The sequence below is a fragment of the Procambarus clarkii genome, chromosome 52, assembly GCF_040958095.1.
Source record: "Procambarus clarkii isolate CNS0578487 chromosome 52, FALCON_Pclarkii_2.0, whole genome shotgun sequence".
In the NCBI taxonomy this organism is placed as follows: Eukaryota; Metazoa; Arthropoda; class Malacostraca; order Decapoda; family Cambaridae; genus Procambarus; species Procambarus clarkii.
Genome location: NC_091201.1, coordinates 3,909,896 through 3,933,797, shown reverse-complemented (window position 1 = coordinate 3,933,797; position 23,902 = coordinate 3,909,896). Strand labels below are relative to the sequence as shown.

Here is a 23,902-nt window from a genome sequence, read left to right as displayed (position 1 = left end):
GTAAAGCTTTGCTGACTTTCTGGATGCTTTCCTGGTAGGGTGGCAAATTGCCACCTGCTCTCTGCACCTCTGTGATGGGGGCCTGGTTTATGCCACCTGCTCTCTGCACCTCTGTGATGGGGGCCTTGGTTTTGGCACTGATTCTCGGTAGGCCAAACAGAACTCCCACATCAGATGTGACCCATTTGCATGGAGCAATTTAAGTGAGAGAGCTTCAGAGAGCCATTAGGGCTCATCCATAAAGAGGCTTTTCATTACATTGAATGCTGGGGTTTATTGTAATTGTTGGTGTTGCTAAATTTATTGGTGCTATATTAGCATTTACTGTATCTTCTGTGAACTTCTGGCTGTAAATTCTAAATGCCACAAAAAAAAAAGTCCATTTGCATTGCCTGGCCAAGAGGGAGACAATAGTAAATAACATCAAAGTAGGGAGTGATCACTGTTTCCTAAGTCACTTCCTACTTTGATGTAGGGAGTGACTTAGGGACACTCCCCTACTTAAAAAGAAATTAGGTTTAACATGTTAGCATGGAAAAGCGTTGCAAGAGAATTTGCGGCATTTTGAATATTTTTGGATAGTGGGGCTGATTTTCTAGCAGCATGGTCTGTGGGAAAAAACTAAATTTATACTGTATATGATGGAAAAATAGAATGAATATTAAGATAAGATGTTTTTCCAGCCTCATGGTACTGTCCAGCGTGGCTATATTCCTCCGTGGGAACAGTATGCTCCTCCCCCCTTACCTGAGAACCCTCCACCCGACCATCTCCAGCAGTACAATAATCCACTAGGACTGCCACAGTTTCCCCAGCAGTGGAGGCACCAGTCCCCGATGGTCAACAGAGCTATTGCACGGCAGGTACGTAATTACATCAAGAATATTTAAAACTTTTAAGTCACGTGCAATTTGAGTTGTCCCAATTCCTTCTTTTAATCCTTTCACCTTGCACTCTGTTCTGTGTTTCAAGTGACTCGTGCACTCTTTTGTACAAAAAGACACACACACACACACCAGACTGGGCAGTGCCTAGATGTTTGATACAAGATGCACCTGAATTAATATAGGCTGTAACTATTCATATCTAAACACAAAGTTGTGTGTACATGAGCTTACATATTCGTATTTTGCGAATTCATTTCCATGTTGAATTGTTATTTACTTATGGTAAGGTATCTCATTGCCTCACCTTCTCATAAAACTTAACATTCTGGACTTAAAAGCTGGACATTCAATAAAGGGGATGCTGCCCAGACTCCATCATATCCTGAGGAAGGGAGGAAGGGAATGTCCTATTTACCTTTCTTAAGGCTTAGGATGAGACATGGAGCCTCCATTCAAAACATTCAATTGAAAGCATGTTTCTACACCTTCTGGCAGCTTTGTGAAAGTAGATCTGAGTTGCATAGACTTCACAGCCAGTGGAGGAGGATCAGAAACAGCCGTTACTGAGGATATTTCCCCTGGAGCATCCAAGCAAACTGCTAGAGTAGAGACCTTCCTATCCTGAAGCAATGACCCATAAGTCAAAGCAACAAAAACAATGTCTTCAAGGTAGAAGGAATCCTGTGAGCATTGATCATCATCAAAGAACTGAAACATCCAGTTCTGGTAATTGTGGCGCACGAGTTTTTGTTTAACAGTACTTTCATAAGATGCCAACTGTGAGGGAGGCTCAGCAAGGTTAAATAACAAGATTGTTACCAAAGTACAGTTTATCTTACACACCTGAGGGGGAAAATGATCCTGCACCCATCATCGGAAATGCAGAGGAAAACAAATAGGATGGTCATAGAGATCCAAATAATATGTGTGGCAATCTTCCCTACTACCCTGAAATTATAATGCTGGGCTATGATGCCCATCACTAGGTGACAAATTTGTCGGTCTATATCTACAAGAATGTCTGTCCGAGGTTGGAGGCCACATGCTTGGGCCTCGCCAAATTTTGCAGGGAAAATGGTCTAGGGTACAGGATAGATATAGACTGGTTGGGGTCACCAGAATTCTAGAGGGAACAGCATGACAGGGTCTCATTCTGATCCCCACTGCCCACCTGGTAGACCTAGCTAAATATTAAAAAAAAAAAATTATTATACAGTAGTAATGTACTGTACTTTATTATTCACTCTAGAAACTTAACAAATTTTCTGATATTCATAGTTGGGCTGGAGTAGCATACGGCTGGAGTAGCATACGGCTGGAGTAGCATACGGCTGGAGTAGCATACGGCTGGAGTAGCATACGGCTGGAGTAGCATACGGCTGGAGTAGCATACGGCTGGAGTAGCATACGGCTGGAGTAGCATAATGCAGACAGTTCTCCCACAGCTGCAAGGGCATTGTCAAGCCTCGTCCCTTTCTCAAAGCAAAAAGGAAATTATATTTTTATATTTTATCACACTACTAGGCTCCTCCCACCAGTGGACCACCCCACACACCCCACACACCCCACACTCCCCACACACCCCACACACCCCACACACCCCACACACCCCACACCCCACACTAGGAGACTATTATATATTTATAAAAAGAGGGAGGGAGGAAGGCAAGCAGGGAGGTAGATAGATGCCTGCAGAGAGACCAGGTTGACCAGGGCAAAGAGAGATTAACAGACCGAGGCAGACACACAGAAAGAGACAAAGATAGGGAGGGAAGGAAAACAGAGGAATATGTAAAGACGGAAGAAAAGAGTGGGAGGAGAGGAGAGAGGTGGGGAAGGGGGGAAGATGCTAAGAGGAAGAGAGGAGAAAGAACCAGGCATAGCCAGATACCAACACTCTCCCCCACCCCTTCCTCCCCAGTAAACCAATAACAGTACTGGATTGTAGTATGAGAAGGAAGCTCCTTGCCAACCTTGAGGTTACCTTGAGGTGCTTCCGGGGCTTAGCGTCCCCGCGGCCCGGTCGTCGACCAGGCCTCCTGGTTGCCGGACTGATCAACCAGGCTGTTGGACGCGGCTGCTCGCAGCCTGACGTATGAGTCACAACCTGGTTGATCAGGTATTCTTTGGAGGTGCTTGTGCCAAAGCACAAGTTTTTTTTGGTGATCTATATTTAGGGACCAGACACAAAGGCAACAGATGCCAATGACCCTCCAAAAAATGACATTAAGGCTTTGAACCACAACCATAACAAGGCATATCCTGATGGGTACCTCACCAGGCCACATTCCAACACCACAACCATAACAAGGCATATCCTGATGGGTACCTCACCAGGCCACAGTCCAACACCACAACCATAACAAGGCATATCCTGATGGGTACCTCACCAGGCCACAGTCCAACACCACAACCATAACAAGGCATATCCTGATGGGTACCTCACCAGGCCACAGTCCAACACAAACCAAATATATTTTTGTCCACATTTGATAGATTCTCTACAATACTACTGTTAATGACAGCTTTGGGGTCAGAGAAAACAACATTTTGAAGGCAAGATTTTTATCTTGGACTTTATACTTTTTGTTTTCCATTCTTACAAAAAGGAAACTTGTTTGGCTTGAGTTGCCACTAGGCCAATTACTGATCTTCCCCAGGATACATCCCACAATAGTTGCCTAAATCTCGGGTATTTATTCACTGCAAGGTGAGCTGCATTAGGTGTAAGGAAACATGCCCAGGTGTATTATTCTTTGCATGAATTGATGGATAAAATTACTATGCGCTGGAGTGCAAAAATCAGGCGATTTTCGCCGCTAGCGGCAAAAATCGCGCGATTTTTGGCCGCTAGCGGCGAAATCGCACTGTTTTTGGCCGCTAGCAGCGAAAATCGACCGACTTTCGCAGCTAGCTGCCAAAAAAAGGGGCTATTTTCGCCGGTACCGGCCAAAATCTTGCGAATTTTGCCCCCTAACGGCAAAATTCGCCCGATTTTTGGCCGCTAGCGGCGAAAATCGCACGGTTTTTGGCCGCTAGCAGCGAAAATCGCGCGGTTTTTAGCCGCTAGCCGCAAAAATCGACCGACTTTCGCAGATGGCGGCCAAAAAAGGGGCTATTTTCGCCGCTAGCGGCCAAAAATCGTGCGAATTTCGCCGCTACCAGCCAAAAATCGCGCGATTTTCGCCGCTAGCGGCCAAAAACCGCGCGATTTTCGCCGATAGCTGCCAAAAATCGCGCGATTTTCACTGGTAGCGGGCAAAAATCTGCCGAATTTCGCCGCTGGAGGGTAAAAATCGGGCGATTTTCGCCGCTAGCGGCTAAAAACCGCGCGATTTTCAAAGGTAGCCGCCAAAAATGGGCGATTTTTGCCGCTAACGGCCAAAAACCGCGCTATTTTCGACGCTAGCGGCCAGAAACCATGCGATTTTTGCCGCTAGCGGCCAAAAATGGGGCAATTTTCGCCGCTAGCGGCCAAAAATCGTGCAAATTTCGCCGCTAGCGGCCAAAAATCGTGCGAATTTCGCCGCTAGCGGCCAAAAATCGCGCGACTTTCGCCGCTAGCGGCCAGAAACTATGCGATTTTTGCAGCTGGCGGGCAAAAATAGCGCGATTTTCGCCGCTACCTGCCAAAAACCGCGCGATTTTCGCCGCTAGCGGCCAAAAACCATGCAATTTTCGCAGCTGGCGGGCAAAAATCGTGCGAATTTCGCCGCTACCGGCCAAAAACCGCGCGATTTTCGCCGCTAGCGGCCAAAAACCATGCGAATTTCGCAGCTGGCGGGCAAAAATCGCGATTTTCGCCGCTACCGGCCAAAAATAGCGCAATTTTCGCCGCTAGCGACCAAAAACCGCGCGATTTTCGCCGCTAGCGACCAAAAACCATGCGATTTCCGCAGCTGGCGGGCAAAAATCGCGATTTTCGCCGCTACCGGCCAAAAATAGCGCAATTTTCGCCGCTACCGGCCAAAAATAGCGCAATTTTCGCCGCTACCGGCCAAAAATAGCGCAATTTTCGCCGCTAGCGGCCAAAAACCGGGCGATTTTTGCCGCTAACGGCCGAAAACCGCGCTATTTTCGACGCTAGCGGCCAGAAACCATGCGATTTTTGCAGCTGGCGGGCAAAAATCGCGCGAATTTCACCGCTACCTGCCAATAATCGACCGATTTTCGCCGCTAGCGGCCAAAAAAGGGGCTATTTTCGCCGCTAGCGGCCAAAAATGGGGCGATTTTCGCCGCTAGCGGCCAAAAATCGTGCGAATTTCGCCGCTAGCGGCCAAAAATCGCGCGATTTTCGCCGCTAGCGGCCAGAAACTTTGCGATTTTTGCAGCTGACGGGAAAAATAGCGCGATTTTCGCCGCTACTGGCCAAAAACCGCGCGATTTTCGCCGCTAGCGGCCAAAAAAGGGGCTATTTTCGCCGCTAGCAGCCAAAAATGGGGCGATTTTTGCCGCTAGCGGACAAAAATCGTGCAAATTTCGCCGCTAGCGGCCAAAAATCGTGCGAATTTCGCTGCTAGCGGCCAAAAATCGCGAGAATTTCGCCGCTAGCGGCCAAAAATCGCGCGATTTTCGCCTGTAGCGGCCAAAAATCGCGCGATTTTTGCCTCTAGCGGCCGGAAACTATGCGATTTTTGCAGCTGGCGGGCAAAAATAGCGCGATTTTCGCTGCTATCGGCCAAAAACCGCGCGATTTTCGCCGCTAGCGTCCAAAAACCATGCGATTTTCGCAGGTGGCGGGCAAAAATCGCGATTTTCGCCGCTACCGGCCAAAAATCGGGCGATTTTCGCCGCTATCGGCCAAAAACCGCGCGATTTTCGCCGCTAGCGTCCAAAAACCATGCGATTTTTGCAGCTGGCGGGCAAAAATCGCGCGAATTTCGCCGCTACCTGCCAAAAATCGAACGATTTTCGCCGCTAGCGGCCAAAAACCATGCGATTTTCGCCGCTAGCGGCCAAAAACCATGCGATTTTCGCCGCTAGCGGCCAAAAACCATGCGATTTTCGCAGCTGGCGGGCAAAAATCGCGTGATTTTCGCTGCTACCGGCCAAAAACCGCGTGATTTTCGCCACTAGCGGCCAAAAACCTTGCGATTTTCACAGCTGGCGGGCAAAAATCGAGGGATTTAAGCCGCTACCGGCCAAAAGTCGCGCGATTTAAGCCGCTAGCGGCCAAAAATCGCGCGATTTTCGACAATAGCGGCCAAAAATCGCGCGATTTTCGCCGCTAGCGGCCAGAAAGTATGCGATTTTTTGCAGCTGGCGGGCAAAAATCACGCGAATTTCGCCGCTACCTGCCAAAAATCGACCGATTTTCGCCGCTAGCGGCCAAAAATGGGGCGATTTTCGCCGCTAGTGGCCAAAAATCGTGCAAATTTCGCCGCTAGCGGCCAAAAATCGTGCGAATTTCGCCGCTAGCGGCCAAAAATCGCGCGATTTTAGCCGCTAGCGGCCAGAAACAAAGCGATTTTTGCAGCTGGCGGGCAAAAATAGTGCGATTTTCGCCGCTACCCGCCAAAAACCGCGCGATTTTTGCCGCTAGCGGCCAAAAACCATGCGATTTTCGCAGCTGGCGGGCAAAAATCGCGATTTTAGCCGCTACCGGCGAAAAATAGCGCGATTTTCGCAGCTGGCGGGCAAAAATCGCGCGAATTTCGCCGCTACCTGCCAAAAACCGAGCGATTTTTGACGCTAGCGGCCAAAAACCATGCAATTTTCGCAGCTGGCGGGCAAAAATCGCGTGATTTTCGCCGCTACCGGCCAAAAACCACGTGATTTTCGCCGCTAGCGGCCAAAAACCGTGCGATTTTCACAGTTGGCGGGCAAAAATCGCGCGATTTAAGCGGCTGCCGGCCAAAAATCGCGCGATTTAAGCCGCTAGCGGCCAAAAATCGTGCGAATTTCGCCGCTAGCGGCCAGAAACTATGCGATTTTTGTAGCTGGCGGGCAAAAATAGCGCGATTTTCGCCGCTACCTGCCAAAAATCGACCGATTTTCGCCGCTAGCGGCCAAAAAAGGGGCTATTTTCGCCGCTAGCGGCCAAAAATGGGACGATTTTCGCCGCTAGCAGCCAAAAATCGTGCGAATTTCGCCGCTAGCGGCCAGAAACTATGCGATTTTTGCAGCTGGCGGGCAAAAATAGCGCGATTTTCGCCGCTACAGGCCAAAAACCGCGCGATTTTCGCCGCTAGCGGCCAAAAACCATGCGATTTTCGCCGCTGGCGGGCAAAAATCGCGTGATTTTCGCCGCTACCGGCCAAAAATCGCGCGATTTAAGCCGCTACCGGCCAAAAATCGCGCGATTTAAGCCGCTAGCGGCCAAAAATCGCGCGATTTTCGCCGCTAGCGGCCAGAAACTATGCGATTTTTGTAGCTGGCGGGCAAAAATAGCGCGATTTTCGCCGCTACCTGCCAAAAATCGACCGATTTTCGCCGCTAGCGGCCAAAAAAGGGGCTATTTTCGCCGCTAGCGGCCAAAAATGGGACGATTTTCGCCGCTAGCAGCCAAAAATCGTGCGAATTTCGCCGCTAGCGGCCAGAAACTATGCGATTTTTGCAGCTGGCGGGCAAAAATAGCGCGATTTTCGCCGCTACAGGCCAAAAACCGCGCGATTTTCGCCGCTAGCGGCCAAAAACCATGCGATTTTCGCCGCTGGCGGGCAAAAATCGCGTGATTTTCGCCGCTACCGGCCAAAAATCGCGCGATTTAAGCCGCTACCGGCCAAAAATCGCGCGATTTAAGCCGCTAGCGGCCAAAAATCGCGCGATTTTCGCCGCTAGCGGCCAGAAACTATGCGATTTTTGCAGCTGGCGGGCAAAAACCGCGCGAATTTCGCCGCTACCTGCCAAAAACCGAGCGATTTTCGCCGCTAGCGGCCAAAAACCATGCGATTTTCGCAGCTGGCGGGCAAAAATCGCGATTTTCGCCGCTACCGGCCAAAAATAGCGCGATTTTCGCCGCTAGCGGCCAAAAACCGTGCGATTTTCGCCGCTAGCGGCCAAAAATCGGGCGATTTTTGCCGCTAACGGCCGAAAACCGCGCTATTTTCGACGCTAGCGGCCAGAAACCATGCGATTTTTGCAGCTGGCATGCAAAAATCGCGCGAATTTCGCCGCTACCTGCCAAAAATCGACATGTTTTCGCCGCTAGAGGCCAAAAAAGGGGCTATTTTCGCCGCTAGCGGCCAAAAATCGGGCGCTAACGGCCGAAAACCGCACTATTTTCGACGCTAGCGGCCAGAAACCATGCGATTTTTGCAGCTGGCGGGCAAAGATCGCGCGAATTTTGCCGCTACCTGCCAAAAATCGACCGATTTTCACCGCTAGCAGCCAAAAGTCGCGCGATTTTCGCAGCTAGCGGCCAGAAACTATGCGATTTTTGCAGCTGGCGGGGAAAAATGGCGCGATTTTCGCCGCTACCGGCCAAAAACCGCGCGATTTTTGCCACTAGCGGCCGAAAATCATGCGATTTTCGAAGTTGGCGGGCAAAAATCGTGATTTTCGCCGCTACCGGCCAAAAATAGCGCGATTTTCGCCGCTAGCGGCCAAAAACCTTGCGATTTTTGCCGCTAGCGTCCAAAAATCGGGCGATTTTTGCCGCTAACGGCCGAAAACAGCGCTATTTTCGACGCTAGCGGCCAAAAACCATGCGATTTTCGCAGCTGGCGGGCAAAAATCGCGTGATTTTCGCCGCTACCGGCCAAAAACCGCGCGATTTTCGCCGCTAGCAGCCAAAAACCATGCGATTTTCGCAGCTGGCGGGCAAAAATCGCGATTTTCGCCGCTACCGGATAAAAATGGCGCGATTTTCGCCGCTAGCGGCCAAAAACCGTGCGATTTTCGCCGCTAGCGGCCAAAAATCGGGCGATTTTTGCCGCTACCGGCCAAAAACCGCGCGATTTTCGCCGCTACCGGCCAAAAACCATGCGATTTTCGCAGCTGGCGGGCAAAAATCGCTATTTTTGCCGCTACCGGCCAAAAATAGCGCGATTTTCGCCGCTAGCGGCCAAAAACCGTGCGATTTTCGCCGCTAGCGGCCAAAAATCGGGCGATTTTTGCCGCTAGCGGCCGAAAACCGCGCTATTTTCGATGCTAGCGGCCAGAAACCATGCGATTTTTGCAGCTGGCATGCAAAAATCGCGCGAATTTCGCCGCTACCTGCCAAAAATCGACATATTTTCGCCGCTAGAGGCCAAAAAAGGGGCTATTTTCGCCGCTAGAGGCCAAAAAAGGGGCTATTTTCGCCGCTAGCGGCCAAAAATCGGGCGCTAACGGCCGAAAACCGCACTATTTTCGACGCTAGCGGCCAGAAACCATGCGATTTTTGCAGCTGGCGGGCAAAGATCGCGCGAATTTTGCCGCTACCTGCCAAAAATCGACCGATTTTCACCGCTAGCAGCCAAAAATCGCGCGATTTTCGCAGCTAGCGGCCAGAAACTATGCGATTTTTGCAGCTGGCGGGGAAAAATAGCGCGATTTTCGCCGCTACCGGCCAAAAACCGCGCGATTTTTGCCACTAGCGGCCGAAAATCATGCGATTTTCGAAGTTGGCGGGCAAAAATCGTGATTTTCGCCGCTACCGGCCAAAAATAGCGCGATTTTCGCCGCTAGCGGCCAAAAACCTTGCGATTTTCGCCGCTAGCGGCCAAAAATCGGGCGATTTTTGCCGCTAACGGCCGAAAACCGTGCTATTTTCGACGCTAGCGGCCAGAAACCATGTGATTTTTGCAGCTGGCGTGCAAATATCGCGCGAATTTCGCCGCTACCTGCCAAAACCCCGCACGATTTTCGCCGCTAGCGGCCAAAAACCATGCGATTTTCACAGCTGGCGGGCAAAAATCGCGTGATTTTCGCCGCTACAGGCCAAAAACGCGTAATTTTCGCCGCTAGCGGCCAAAAACCGTGCGATTTTCACAGCTGGCGGGCAAAAATCGCGCGATTTAAGCCGCTACCGGCCAAAAATCGTGCAAATTTCGCCGCTAGCGGCCAAGAAAGGGGCTATTTTTGCCGCTAGCGGCCAAAAATGGGGCGATTTTCGCCGCTAGTGGCCAAAAACCATGCGATTTTTGCAACTAGAGGGCAAAAACCACGCTATTTTCGACGCTAGCTGGCAAAAATCGACTGATTTTCACCGCTAGCGGCCAAAAATCGGACGATTTTTGGCCGCTAGCGGCAAACTAATCTGCAAAATACTTAAAGTAGCGAAAGTAGCCCAATTTTGGCTTAAAAAGTAGCGAAAGTAGCCCAATTTTGGCCTAAAAAGTAGCGATAGTAGCTCATTTTTTTCCTGAAAAGTAGCGAAAGTAGCCCAATTTTGGCCTAAAAAGTAGCGAAAGTAGCCTATTTTTTCCCTAAAAAGTAGCGAAAGTAGCCCAATTTTGGCCTAAAAAGTAGCGAAAATAGCTCAATTTTGGCCTAAAAAGTAGCAAAAGTAGCCCAATTTTGGCTTGAAAAGTAGCGAAAGTAGCCCAATTTTGGCCTAAAAAGTAGCGAAACTAGCCCAATTTTGGCCTAAAAAGTAGCAAAAGTAGCCCAATTTTGGCCTAAAAAGTAGCAAGAGTAGCCCAATTTTGGCCTAAAAAGTAGCAAAAGTAGCCCAATTTTGGCCTAAAAAGTAGCGAAAGTAGCCCAATTTAGGCCTAAAAGTACCGAAAGTAGCCCAATTTTGGCCTAAAAAGTAGCGAAAGTAGGCCAATTTTGGCCTAAAAAGTAGCAAAAGTAGCCCAATTTTTTCCTAAAAAGTAGCAAAAGTAGCCCATTTTTTCCTAAAAAGTAGCAAAAGTAGACCAATTTTGGCCTAAAAAGTAGCAAAAGTAGACCAATTTTGGCCTAAAAAGTAGCGAAAGTAGCCCAATTTTGGCCTAAAAAGTAGCAAAAGTAGCCCATTTTTTTCCTAAAAAGTAGCGAAAGTAGACCAATTTTGGCCTAAAAAGTAGCGAAAGTAGCCCATTTTTCCTAAAAAGTAGCGAAAGTAGACCAATTTTGGCCTAAAAAGTAGCAAAAGTAGCCCAATTTTGGCCTAAAAAGTAGCAAAAGTAGCCCATTTTTTTCCTAAAAAGTAGCGAAAGTAGACCAATTTTGGCCTAAAAAGTAGCGAAAGTAGCCCATTTTTTCCTAAAAAGTAGCGAAAGTAGACCAATTTTGGCCTAAAAAGTAGCGAAAGTAGGCCAATTTTGGACTAAAAAGTAGCGAAAGTAGCCCAATTTTGGCCTAAAAGTAGCAAAAATAGCCCTATTTTGGGCTACAAAGTAGCAAAAGTAGCCCAATTTTTGGCTACAAAGTAGCGAAAGTAGCCCAATTTTGGGCTACAAAGTAGCGAAAGTCGCCCAATTTTGGGCTACAAAGTAGCGAAAGTAGCCCATTTTTGGGCTACAAAGTAGCGAAAGTAGCCCAATTTTGGGCTACAAAGCGAAAGTAGCCCAATTTTCCCCTTAAAAAGTAGCGCAAGTAGCCAATTTTGCCCTAAAAAGTAGCGAAAATAGCCCAATTTTGCCCTAAAAAGTAGCGAAAATAGCCCAATTTTGGCCTAAAAAGTAGCAAAAGTAGCCCATTTTTTTCCTAAAAAGTAGCGAAAGTAGACCAATTTTGGCCTAAAAAGTAGCGAAAGTAGCCCATTTTTTCCTAAAAAGTAGCGAAAGTAGACCAATTTTGGCCTAAAAAGTAGCGAAAGTAGGCCAATTTTGGACTAAAAAGTAGCGAAAGTAGCCCAATTTTGGCCTAAAAGTAGCAAAAATAGCCCTATTTTGGGCTACAAAGTAGCAAAAGTAGCCCAATTTTTGGCTACAAAGTAGCGAAAGTAGCCCAATTTTGGGCTACAAAGTAGCGAAAGTCGCCCAACTTTGGGCTACAAAGAAGCGAAAGTAGCCCATTTTTGGGCTACAAAGTAGCGAAAGTAGCCCAATTTTGGGCTACAAAGTAGCAAAAGTAGCCCAATTTTGTGCTACAAAGTAGCGAAAGTAGCCCAATTTTGGGCTACAAAGCGAAAGTAGCCCAATTTTCCCCTTAAAAAGTAGCACAAGTAGCCAATTTTGCCCTAAAAAGTAGCGAAAATAGCCCAATTTTGGCCTAAAAAGTAGCGAAAGTAGCCCAATTTTGGCCTAAAAAGTAGCGAAAGTAGCCCAATTTTGCCCTAAAAAGTAGCGAAAATAGCCCAATTTTGCCATAAAAAGTAGCGAAAGTAGCCCAATTTTGGCCTAAAAAGTAGCGAAAGTAGCCCAATTTTGGCCTAAAAAGTAGCGAAAGTAGCCCAATTTTGGCCTAAAAAGTAGCGAAAGTCGCCCAATTTTGGGCTACAAAGTAGCGAAAGTAGCCCAATTTTGGGCTACAAAGCGAAAGTAGCCCAATTTTGAGTTACAAAGTAGCGAAAGTAGCCCAATTTTGGGCTACAAAGTAGCGAAAGTGGGCGAAAAGAAACGAATAGCGAAAAGTAGTAGTAGCGTAAGTAGAAACAAAGTAGCGAAAAGAAACTTTTTTGGGCTTCCAATTTTGGGCTACAAAGTAGCGAAAGTAGCCCAATTTTGGGTTACAAGGTAGCGAAAGTAGCCCAATTTTCGGTTACAAAGTAGCGATAGCCCAATTTTGGGCTACAAAGTAGCGAAAGTAGCCCAATTTTGGGCTACAAAGTAGCGAAAGTAGCCCAACTTTGGGCTACACAGTAGCGAAAGTAGCCCAATTTTGGGCTACAAAGTAGCGAAAGTAGCCCAATTTTGGGCTACAAAGTAGCGAAAGTAGCCCAATTTTGGGCTACAAAGTAGCAAAAGTGGGCGAAAAGAAACGAAATGTAGCGAATAGTAGTAGTAGCGAAAGTAGAAACAAAGTAGTGAAAAGAAACTTTTTGGGGCTACAAAGTAGCGAAAGTAGCCCAATTTTGGTGTAAAAAGTACCGAAAGTCGCCCAATTTTTGCCTAAAAAGTAGCGAAAGTAGCCCAATTTTGGCCTCAAAAGTAGCCCATTTCTTTCCTGAAAAGTAGCGAAAGTAGCCCAATTTTGGCCTAAAAAGTAGCGAAAGTAGCCCAATTTTGGCCTTAAAAGTAACGAAAGTAGCCCAATTTTGGCCAAAAAAGTAGCGATAGTAGCCCAATTTTGGCCTAAAAAGTAGCGATAGTAGCCCAATTTTGGCCTAAAAAGTAGCGAAAGTAGCCCAATTTTGGCCTAAAAAGTAGCGAAGGTAGCCCAATTTTGGGCTACAAAGTAGCGAAAGTAGCCCAATTTTGGGCTACAAAGTAGCGAAAGTAGCCCAATTTTGGGCTACACAGTAGCGAAAGTAGCCCAATTTTGGGCTACAGAGTAGCGAAAGTAGCCCAATTTTTGGCTACAAAGTAGCGAAAGTAGCCCAATTTTGGGCTACAAAGTAGCGAAAGTAACCCAATTTTGGGCTACAAAGTAGCGAAAGTGGGCGAAAAGAAACGAAAAGTAGTAGTAGTAGCGAAAGTAGAAACAAAGTAGCGAAAAGAAACTTTTTGGGGCTTTCAATTTTGGACCCAATTTTGGGCTACAAAGTAGCGAAAGTAGCCCAATTTTGGGCTACAAAGTAGCGAAAGTAGCCCAATTTTGGGCTACAAAGTAGTGAAAGTAGCCCAATTTTGAGCTACAAAGTAGCGAAAGTAGTTCAATTTTGGGCTACAAAATAGCGAAAGTAGCCCAATTTTGGGCTACAAAGTAGCGAAAGTAGCCCAATTTTGGGCTACAAAGTAGCGAAAGTAGCCCAATTTTGGCCTAGAAAGTAGCGAAAGTAGGCTCATTTTGGGCTACAAAGTAGCGAAAGTAGCCAATTTTGCCCTAAAAAGTAGCGAAAGTAGGCCAATTTTGGACTAAAAAGTAGCAAAAGTAGCCCAATTTTGGCCTAAAAGTAGCGAAAATAGCCCTATATTGGGCTACAAAGTAGCGAAAGTAGCCCAATTTTTTCCTAAAAGTAGCGAAAGTAGCCCAATTTTGGCCTAAAAGCGAAAGTAGCCCTATTTTGGGCTACAAAGTAGCGAAAGTAGCCCAATTTTGGGCTACAAAGTAGCGAAAGTAGCCCAATTTTGGCCTAAAAAGTAGCGAAAGTAGCCCAATTTTGGCCTAAAAAGTAGCGAAAGTAGGCAAATTTTTGCCTAAAAAGTAGCGAAAGTAGCCCAATTTTATCCTAAAAAGTAGCGAAAGTAGCCCAATTTTGGCATAAAAAGTAGCGAAAGTCGCCCAATTTTGGGCTACAAAGTAGCGAAAGTAGCCCAATTTGGGGCTACAAAGTAGCGAAAGTAGCCCAATTTTAGGCTACAAAGTAACGAAAGTAGCCCAATTTTGGGCTACAAAGTAGCGAAAGTAGCCCAATTTTGGGCTACAAAGTAGCGAAAGTGGGCGAAAAGAAACGAAAAGTATCGAAAAGTAGTAGTAGTAGCAAAAGTAGAAACAAAGTAGCAAAAAGAAACTTTTTTGGGCTTCCAATTTTGCACCCAATTTTGGGCTACAAAATAGGGAAAGTAGCCTAATTTTGGGCTAAAAAGTAGCCCAATTTTGGGCTACAAAGTAGCGAAAGTAGCCCAATTTTGGGCTACAAAGTAGCGAAAGTAGCCCAATTTTGGCCTTAAAAGTAGCGAAAGTAGCCGAATTTTGGCCTAAAAAGTAGCGAAAGTAGCCCAATTTTGGCCTAAAAAGTAGCGAAAGTAGCCCAATTTTGGCCTAAAAAGTAGCGAAAGTAGCCCAATTTTGGCCTAAAAGTAGCGAAGGTAGCCCAATTTTGAGCTACAAAGTAGCGAAAGTAGCTTAATTTTGGGCTACAAAGTAGCAAAAGTACCCAATTTCGGGTAACAAAGTAGCGAAAGTAGCCCAATTTTGGGCTACAAAGTAGCGAAAGTAGCCAAATTTTGGGCTACAAAGTAGCGAAAGTAGCCCAATTTTGGGTTACAAAGTAGCGAAAGTAGCTCAATTTTGGGCTACAAAGTAGCGAAAGTAGCCCAATTTTGGGCTACAAAGTAGCGAAAGTAGCCCAAATTCGCCCAATTTGGGTTACAAAGTAGCCCAATTTTGGGCTACAAAGTAGCGAAAGTAGCCCAATTTTGGGCTACAAAGTAGCGAAAGTGGGCGAAAAGAAACGAAAAGTAGTAGTAGTAGTAGTAGTAGCGAAAGTAGAAACAAAGTAGCGAAAAGAAACTTTTTTGGGCTTCAATTTTGGACCTAATTTTGGGCTACAAAGTAGCGAAAGTAGCCCAATTTTGGGCTACAAAGTAGCAAAAGTAGCTCAATTTTGGGCTACAAAGTAGCGAAAGTAGCCCAATTTTGGGCTACAAAGTAGCGAAAGTAGCCCAATTTTGGGCTACAAAGTAGCAAAAGTAGCCCAATTTTGGGCTACAAAGTAGCGAAAGTAACCCAATTTTGGGCTACAAAGTAGCGAAAGTAGGCAAATTTTGGCCTAAAAAGTAGCGAAAGTAGGCCAATTTTGGCCTAAAAAGTAGCGAAAGTAGCCCAATTTTGGCCTAAAAAGTAGCGAAAGTAGCCCAATTTTGGCATAAAAAGTAGCGAAAGTAGCCCAATTTTGGCATAAAAAGTAGCGAAAGTCGGCCAATTTTGGGCTACAAAGTAGCGAAAGTAGCCCAATTTTGGGCTACAAAGTAGCGAAAGTAGCTTAATTTTGGGCTACAAAGTAGCGAAAGTGGGCGAAAAGAAACGAAAAGTAGCTAAAAGTAGTAGTAGTAGCGAAAGTAGAAACAAAGTAGCGAAAAGAAACTTTTTTGGGCTTCCAATTTTGGACCCAATTTTGGGCTACAAAGTAGGGAAAGTAGCCCAATTTTGGGCTACAAAGTAGCGAAAGTAGCCCAATTTTGGGCTACAAAGTTGCGAAAGTGGGCGAAAAGAAACGAAAAGTAGCGAAAAGTAGTAGTAGTAGCGAAAGCAGAAACAAAGTAGCGAAAAGAAACTTTTTTGGGCTTCCAATTTTGGACCCAATTTTGGGCTACAAAGTAGCGAAAGTAGCCCAATTTTGGGCTACAAAGTAGCAAAAGTAGCCCAATTTTTGGCTACAAAGTAGTGAAAGTAGCTCAATTTTGGGCTACAAAGTAGCGAAAGTAGCCCATTTTTGGCTACAAAGTAGCGAAAGTAGGCCAATTTTGGGCTACAAAGTAGCGAAAGTAGCCCAATTTTGGTCTAAAAAGTAGCGAAAGTCGCCCAATTTTGGCCTAAAAAGTAGCGAAAGTAGCCCAATTTTGGCCTAAAAAGTTGCAAAAGTAGCCCATTTTTTCCTGAAAAGTAGCAAAGTAGCCCAATTTTGGCCTAAAAAGTAGCGAAAATAGCCCAATTTTGGCCTAAAAAGTAGCAAAAGTAGCCCAATTTTGGCCTTAAAAGTAGCGAAAGTAGCCCAATTTTGGCCTAAAAAGTAGCGAAAGTAGCCCAATTTTGGCCGCAAAAGTAGCCCAATTTTGGCCTAAAAAGTAGCGAAAGTAGCCCAATTTTGGCCTAAAAGTAGCGAAAGTAGCCCAATTTTGGGCTACAAAGTAGCGAAAGTAGGTTAGGTTAGGTCAGGTTAGGTTAGGTTAGCTTTGCCTAAATCTCGGGTATTTATTCACTGCAAGGTGAGCTGCATTAGGTGTAAGGAAACATGCCCAGGTGTATTATTCTTTGCATGAATTGAGCTCAAGACTATTGGGTTGTAACATGACTGCATAGACCAAGTGCACTACAAGATATTGTTTCAAAGACAATAGCCAAGGAAAGCTTCTTCTTGACTTAATTTATGGTCTTTGGCTTCTGTTAAATCCTTCATTATTTGGAATGGGAAAATAGTGTGCCATGTTTTAACAGAACAGCTCTTTTCTAAGCCTCTCCTGGAACCATAAGGTCCACTCAGAATTCTCAACAACCTGGACTCTAGTTTGATTCCTAGGCAGTGTAAGACATTTGGCCAACATTTCTTTACCTGTTAATAAATAGAATTAATAATTCTGTTAATTTCACAATACAGTACACTGTAAATAGGTACCCAGGAGTTAATTTAGCAATACAGTATGCTGTAAATAGGTTCCAAGGAGTTAATTTAGCAGCACCTTGCACTGTAAATAGGTACCCAGGAGTTGTGGGTTGCACTCTTGGAAGTGAGTGGTTAGCATAGGGCCACCTTGATAAGTCCTATAGGCTTTCTGTTCCAGACATTAGGAAGCCATTTCATTCACAGCCGTTTCAAAAGTTATGAATATCAAATTTGGATATTCCTTGTGTTGCTTTATATATGTATTATGTTTCATTGTAATAAAATATTTGGAAGCCACTGTTTTAATTTTAGTGGGCAATGGTCCCCAGTTACATCGATCAGCAGGTAATAACACATTTATTCTGTATTTTACAGATGCCAACAACAGGCTCATTACCTCGTCACTTCAGCAAAAGAAAGGCCAGTCCTTCTGTACCAAAGAGAGGTTTAAACACAGGTGATTTTGATGTGAACAGTGATGCTCTGCCCCCTCCTCCCATGGACATGGCACTGCCTGGAACTCCATTGATACGTAGAGACCCAAAAGATCCTCTCCCTGGCCCTGCTACTGGAGTTGGATTGCAAGGTCTACAGGGACTGAGTGGATCACGTATTATGGGTGCCCCAGGAGCTCCACGCTTGGCCCGTGATTACAGCCCAGGACGGCTCCCTGATATGTATGGCGGCAGCTCTGTCTACCAGGGTCCAATTGATGAGGAAGAGGAGAGTGAACCTCCTTATAATGAAGGCAATGCCATATACACTGACCAAAGTGCCCTCTATGAATCAACTTCTGCCTTTTATGGAAGCATGGGTGACAAAACTTATGCAGCAGATAGTACGAATCCCCTATTGGCTCCTCAGAATGGTCATCCTGGTGTGCAGCACAGTCCTAAATCAAGCACTCTCCCAAATAATTCCCACCAAGCTAATGGAATTAAGGAACATGCCATTCAACACAATTTATTCCCCGTGCCAGATTCTCAGCCACTCTGCCATCAGCAGTCTCCGCCACGGAGCACCCTGCAGCCTCTCCAACACAACAACAAACAGGCTTTACCTCATTCACGGTAACCTGCTGAATACATTTGCACCTAAACTTAAATTTAAACTAAATGCTTTGAGTGATTGGTGGGTAATTTTTAGACAAATGTTTATAAAGTTATCACAATATTAAATCATGTGGAAAGCAGATTGAGGATAAATACTATATAAACCAGACAGATTGTATTCAATCTTGTATCATTTATGGGTCCATATTGCAGACCAGTTACTATGAGGTCCATGTTACAACCCACATACTATGGGGTCCATATTGCAAATCACTTACTATAACATTTGTGGCATTAACTAGTATAACCTTAAAGTACGTGTGTCAACATTACTAATGCTATCTTCCTGTTCTTAACCCATTTCCTACAGAGGCATCGAATAATATTCTGTAGGATAAATTGTCAATTGTGTTTGCCCTGTGTTTATGGTGTATAAGTGTCCAGTATGGTAACCACATAATATACAGACAATACCTTCACTACTACATATTGTGTCAATAAGTTACGCAAGATTTCTAACAGTATAATTTGCTAAGCTCTTAATTTTCATTGTTTTGTAACATGATTATTTTCAGAAATGTTTCTTATGCAAAAAATTTATTTCATGGTTATCCTAGTTCAAATGAAAGGATCATTAATTGTTTATAAATTCCTCATTTGCAGAAACTGTGACATAAGTGCATTGTATACCTCATAAATGGAGAAAGCTCTTTATTATGTATGTACTTCATGTGAAAATTGCAGACATGTTACAAATTTGGTAGTTGTGCAATAGACGCTTCAAAGCTTGCATGAAACGCATGTGAGTGTGTGTACGTGTGCACTTGTGTGTGTGAACACAGCAAGTGTATAGCATAATTTCTTAAAAACAGGTTTAGGTGAAGCAGTTATCATGAGGAAGCATTATTGGGAGACCTCCCCAATATATATTATGTTAGAGGAAGACTTCCAGGCTTTTCCTTGTGAATATTGTACAGACAAATGTATATGCAGACTCAAAGTACTGTGTGTGTGTGTGTGTGTGTGTGTATCCTGGCATGTTAGATTACTTAACATATGCCAATATGGTATATTGCCATATTACCAATATGCTCATGCCTGGCTACACCATTATCTCATATCTATTGGACGTATTTTGTTTTAAAGAATATGCCCAAATGGAGTGTTAGAATGTAATGCATTTTTCATGTAATACTGTTGATATTCTATCTAATTATTAATCATGAGATATAAGAATATGATATTGCTAGGTGTACTAATATTATTTATGTTCATAATGGCGAGGATTATGTGCACTGTATTAATGACATATACCACTGAGCAGCTCTTAACTGCACTAAAACATTTCACTATCAAGAGCTTCAGGCTTACATCATCAATTGGTCAAGGCTAATTTGTTCACACCAATATTAGATCTACAATTTATTAACTACATAAATATTGATGGTTCTTACAGGGTTTGAAAGTAGACTAAAGGTAAAAAGCTGAATGCATCAGTGTTATATGTTGAGAATTATGTCACTTTCCAACTATCTTTAACGATAAATGTCAGTGAAAGTTTTGGTCAAGTAACTTGTGTAACACACATTGAAAATACAAGAATGACAGAAAATATTACAATGGGATCAAACCTGCGACCTTGGATTTGGTAGCATGTGTGCCAGGGTAGTCTGGAAAATGAGGTTCGATCCATAGTATGGCCTCAATATTTTCTTAACTTGTGGAGTAACTTAAGATTAACTTAACCTTTCGTAAACATTTAACGAATTTAAAACATTAAATTTTCCTTTCATGATAGAAAAAAATCATCTCTGGTAAACATATTCACATATATTCAGAGTAATATTGAAAGTTGGAATACCTTTGGGGGGTCTTGTCCATTGGTCATAAGTTGGGGAACTTAGGATGTTGCCCTCCTCCTATATGAAATAATTTGGCCAGGGAAAATATACTATATGTCCACCACTGAATAAAACCCTAAAAAATATCAAATTTATTTGATGGTAAATATTATATCTTGAATTGCCGATACAGGATGGTAAAGTATATACCTTCTCTAACCTGCTATGGTAGTTTGTAATAACCACCACTATTTGCACCTTTATGCTCGGTACCCTAGTGAGCATTTGGCATAGACTTGGTTGTCTATATCTTTGATGCCGTGGGAATGTCTCATCCTGAGGAGAGCGACAAGAAGTCGAGTTTCCCATTGTTGAGAACAGGATGTTTGTTAGGGTCATAGAGGTTCCCTAACCATTGACATCCCTCAGAATGCAACCCACAACAATCCTTTAACTCTCAGGGATGGGGGGCCCATTTACTGCTGGGGTGAATAGAGGTCTCAGATGTAATGATTCCCCGAGATGAATGACTGACATTCCCAGAATAGAACCCACAACAGTTGCTTAACTCCCAGACTACTATTTACTGCTAGTTGAACAGAAGCATCAGATGTAAGGAAACTTGCCCTTATGTCATGCCCTGCCCATGAAACAAACTTGGGGTTCTAAATCAGTTGTGAGCCAACTACACTAAATACTTTACTATGTATTGAAAGCATGAATATTAGTGAATAACATGAAATAACTTGGTGGATGTGAACCAATTTGAGAAATGTGTGCGTTTCTCCACACCCAAGATTGGCTTGGTGGTTTATAAAGAATATTTATATCTTTTACTTACTGACCTTACAGTGGGTCATCACTTTTTGCCTTAATGAAGAACAATAGATAAAGTTCATTGGTGCACTGTAAATAGCTAATACCGTGATATATAACGTTGATAAACACTACAACAACAGTATATTCACACACAGTTGTGTTTGGCCTTTTTAGCAAATCAAAGAATTTATTTTTGTTATCCTTGCCATTGATGGATTTTTCTTTAATACTCTATTTTGTTTTATTTTGTACATATGTTTATCTTTCTTATTTTTCATCCATTGTTCATCATTCATTGTATTTAATCTTTCTAGGATTTGTAGTTATGATTTAAATATTTGTTTTCTAACAATGTTAGTACTGTACTTTTATACTGTTAGTACAAGTTTAGTCAAAATTAACACATTTTGTGGAAAGTATTTAATTTTTGCATTTATCTTTTAAATTGGGTCGTAATTGTAAATCCTAGTAAATGTTTGTATCGGCTTTTAATTCCTATAATAATTTACACCAATCAAATTTGCTATATATTTATGTAATCGTATGAGGCTACTAGTCGACTGAGAGGTCTAATACTGAATAATACATATCTCCTATTACTCTTCATATTCCTAAATGTCATATCTTGATAACCATGTGCTTAGTGTAAATAATAGCCTAATGTTTTATAAGAGTTGAGCGAGTGTAACAGGTAGTGTACCCGACACTTAGGTCAGGTCTCGAGTGAATGGTCACGTCAAAGCATTTTTTTTTTTCAGCGCATCCATGATGCAGAATACAGTAATATGAGAGCAATAGTTTAAAAAGGATTGTTATGCCATGAGAAGTGTCTTTCAGTGATCAGATACGCATGACACGTTAAATAATGTCAAATATATATATAACCGTCAAGTGGTGATTGGCTTGTGTATTAACAAGCATGTTAAGACAATATGGCAGGTCTACCGTATAACTTGTCCAAACCATCCTCCTCTTTACATAATGCTTGTAATAATGATATGCACCATCATACATAATGATGTAATGGACAATTAGACATTAGAGTTTGGTACTATTGAATTTGGACAAACCAGAGAAGTTTTCGTATTTGTTGATAAAACCTAACCAACGTAGGCCTAATTCACAACAAATGTGTGCTATACTACGTCTAGGAATATTTATATTTTTTTTTTTTGCTATATTTTTTCCAGACTCTTATAAAGTGAATACAGTAGTACCAAATCCTAATTGTCTATAAAGTGAATACTGTAATACCAAATGTTATAATACTGTATATGATACAGTACAATGGTGCACATAGTTACAAAGTGTACCATTTAAACAGGAGAATGGGTTGACTTATCATATCCAACTGTCAGGTATGCTGCCTGGCAAGTTAGGTCCAGTTGGCAAGTAGACTACCATCCTTGCACTTTAATTTTGAACTGTCCCTCTATCTAGGGATTATTTGAAAAAAAATCTTTGCAGATGGCGTTTGCTGCATTAATATTAACGAAAGACTGGCAAGGACTTGCATAAGCAATACTGTTCATTCAAATACTTCTCGAGAAGACAAGGTGATACTCTGCTGATCTTGGCACTTGGTTACCACTATCTTCTTGGTCTAAATGATCACATCTCATATTACCAATTAAGCAACATTTTAATTGATAACAGAATGGCTAAATCAGCATGTAACAAAATAAAATTATTCATATATTTTGGTTGGCCCACCCAGCTGCTACCAGAGCTAGACAAATTATCAATAAAGTTACATAAAGGTGGCTGGCATGTTGACATAGTTACAGGTCATAATATTTAATCCGTACAATAGGCGTGTTAGTCATTACATAGCAGGTAAAGCCATTGTATGTTATATAAAGCCACTAGTTATGCATGGTGTTTTGATGGTAACAGCTGGCTGGAATGGTCAGTGGGCACATATCAGTACTGTATTCAATCTTTATTTATTTATATCTTTATTAATTTATATCTTTATTAACCAATTAAAATAAATGTTCAAGTAGCCTTATTAACCCTATTTGATTATGCAATGAGATGTGATCATTTAAGTTTTATAAATCCATTGGGCACTAAGATTACTTAGTTGGTGTCAGGTTGCAGCAGTGCTCGAGGGTGCTCATTAAAGAATGGGTAACTGTTGCCATACATTAATCTGTACTAACTGATATTAATTCACTTTTTGAATATGTACTGCATATATATGTTGATGCAGCTTAACTTAATATTAAACAATGAATAGTAATTTTATCCATCGGTTACAATTAAAGGGAAATGGGTAGGAATTGCCCTCTTGCACTGTGTCATGTAAAATCCTTCTGAACCCTTGCCAGCTCCTGGCCACTAGTGCTTGGTAATATGGTCACAAAAGCTGATAGAAAGGACTATACAATTTTAAGTAAACTAACTATTTCCACATTTAGTGTAAGAATCTGTGGTGTTTGCCAAAAAGACACGTATAATAATGCAGGTGTAGTAATAGATGACCACCTCCCCGACATCTGGATACGATAAACTATACTGTAATTTGATCGCTGTTATTATATACCTAAGAAAATAACCAGTTTGGAATGCCTTTGCAATTTGTTGCCCTTAACTAAACATTGTTCCATAACTATGAGACCATCATGTACTGTAGTAGGATTTTGTAAAACTATAGAGGTCATGAGAAGCAGTATGTTATTACTGTACTATAACTCCGTGTGAATGAATGAGATGCAATTATACACTAATTTTTTTGGTTAGGATTACTACATAGTTCAACTTGTGCTTCATATTCCTTTTCCCTTATATTCTGAAAATAGTTATAAGGTAAAGGCTTATCAGAAGATGGTTAATTATAATTTAAAACCAGTTTTATTTGGTGAAATGTAAGTGCATATATTTTTCTGCATATTTATGCAATGATGTAAGTTTGACTTGGAATCAAATCTTAAAGCTTAATTTCTGCTTTTAGTATGATAATGTTAACTTTTGAGTAACAATAATGGTGAAGCCTTTGTTGCAAGTGTGTTAAGGTGCCATTGTCATTTATTAATGACTAATTAAACATAAAATCCACTTTTATTTGTAAATAATAGCAATTTCATTTGTAAATAATGTATATTATGTACATTTTTACATATTTGTAAATGAGAATAAAAGATACCAAAGATTGTGCTGTACATGTTTGTTTCATTGATTCGTATCGGAGGACGTGCTTAAAATGAGTTTTGAGCAACGCCTTCACTTATTGGACATTTTCCAATTTTACATTTTCAGGAGTAACCAGCAATGTAAACCTAATGCAATGTCATCTATATAAAGGGTTGAGCAAGCAATTTTGTTAATACAAATATTAACTTGGTTTTGATAGCCACCTCCCCC

At 43.0% G+C, this 23,902-nt stretch overlaps 1 protein-coding gene across 1 annotated transcript in view; it reads left to right on the top strand.

Annotated features, from left to right (window-relative positions):
* LOC123763775 (roundabout homolog 2) overlaps positions 1-23,700 on the top strand; it is a 55,307-nt gene extending 31,607 nt beyond the window's left edge. The window contains exons 10-11 of the mRNA XM_069304201.1: positions 684-863; positions 17,200-23,700. Coding sequence (XP_069160302.1) covers positions 684-863; positions 17,200-17,898 — 879 coding nt within the window. The 3' untranslated portion in view covers positions 17,899-23,700. The remainder of the gene's footprint in view (positions 1-683; positions 864-17,199) is intronic.
* The last annotated feature ends 202 nt before the right edge of the window (positions 23,701-23,902 follow it).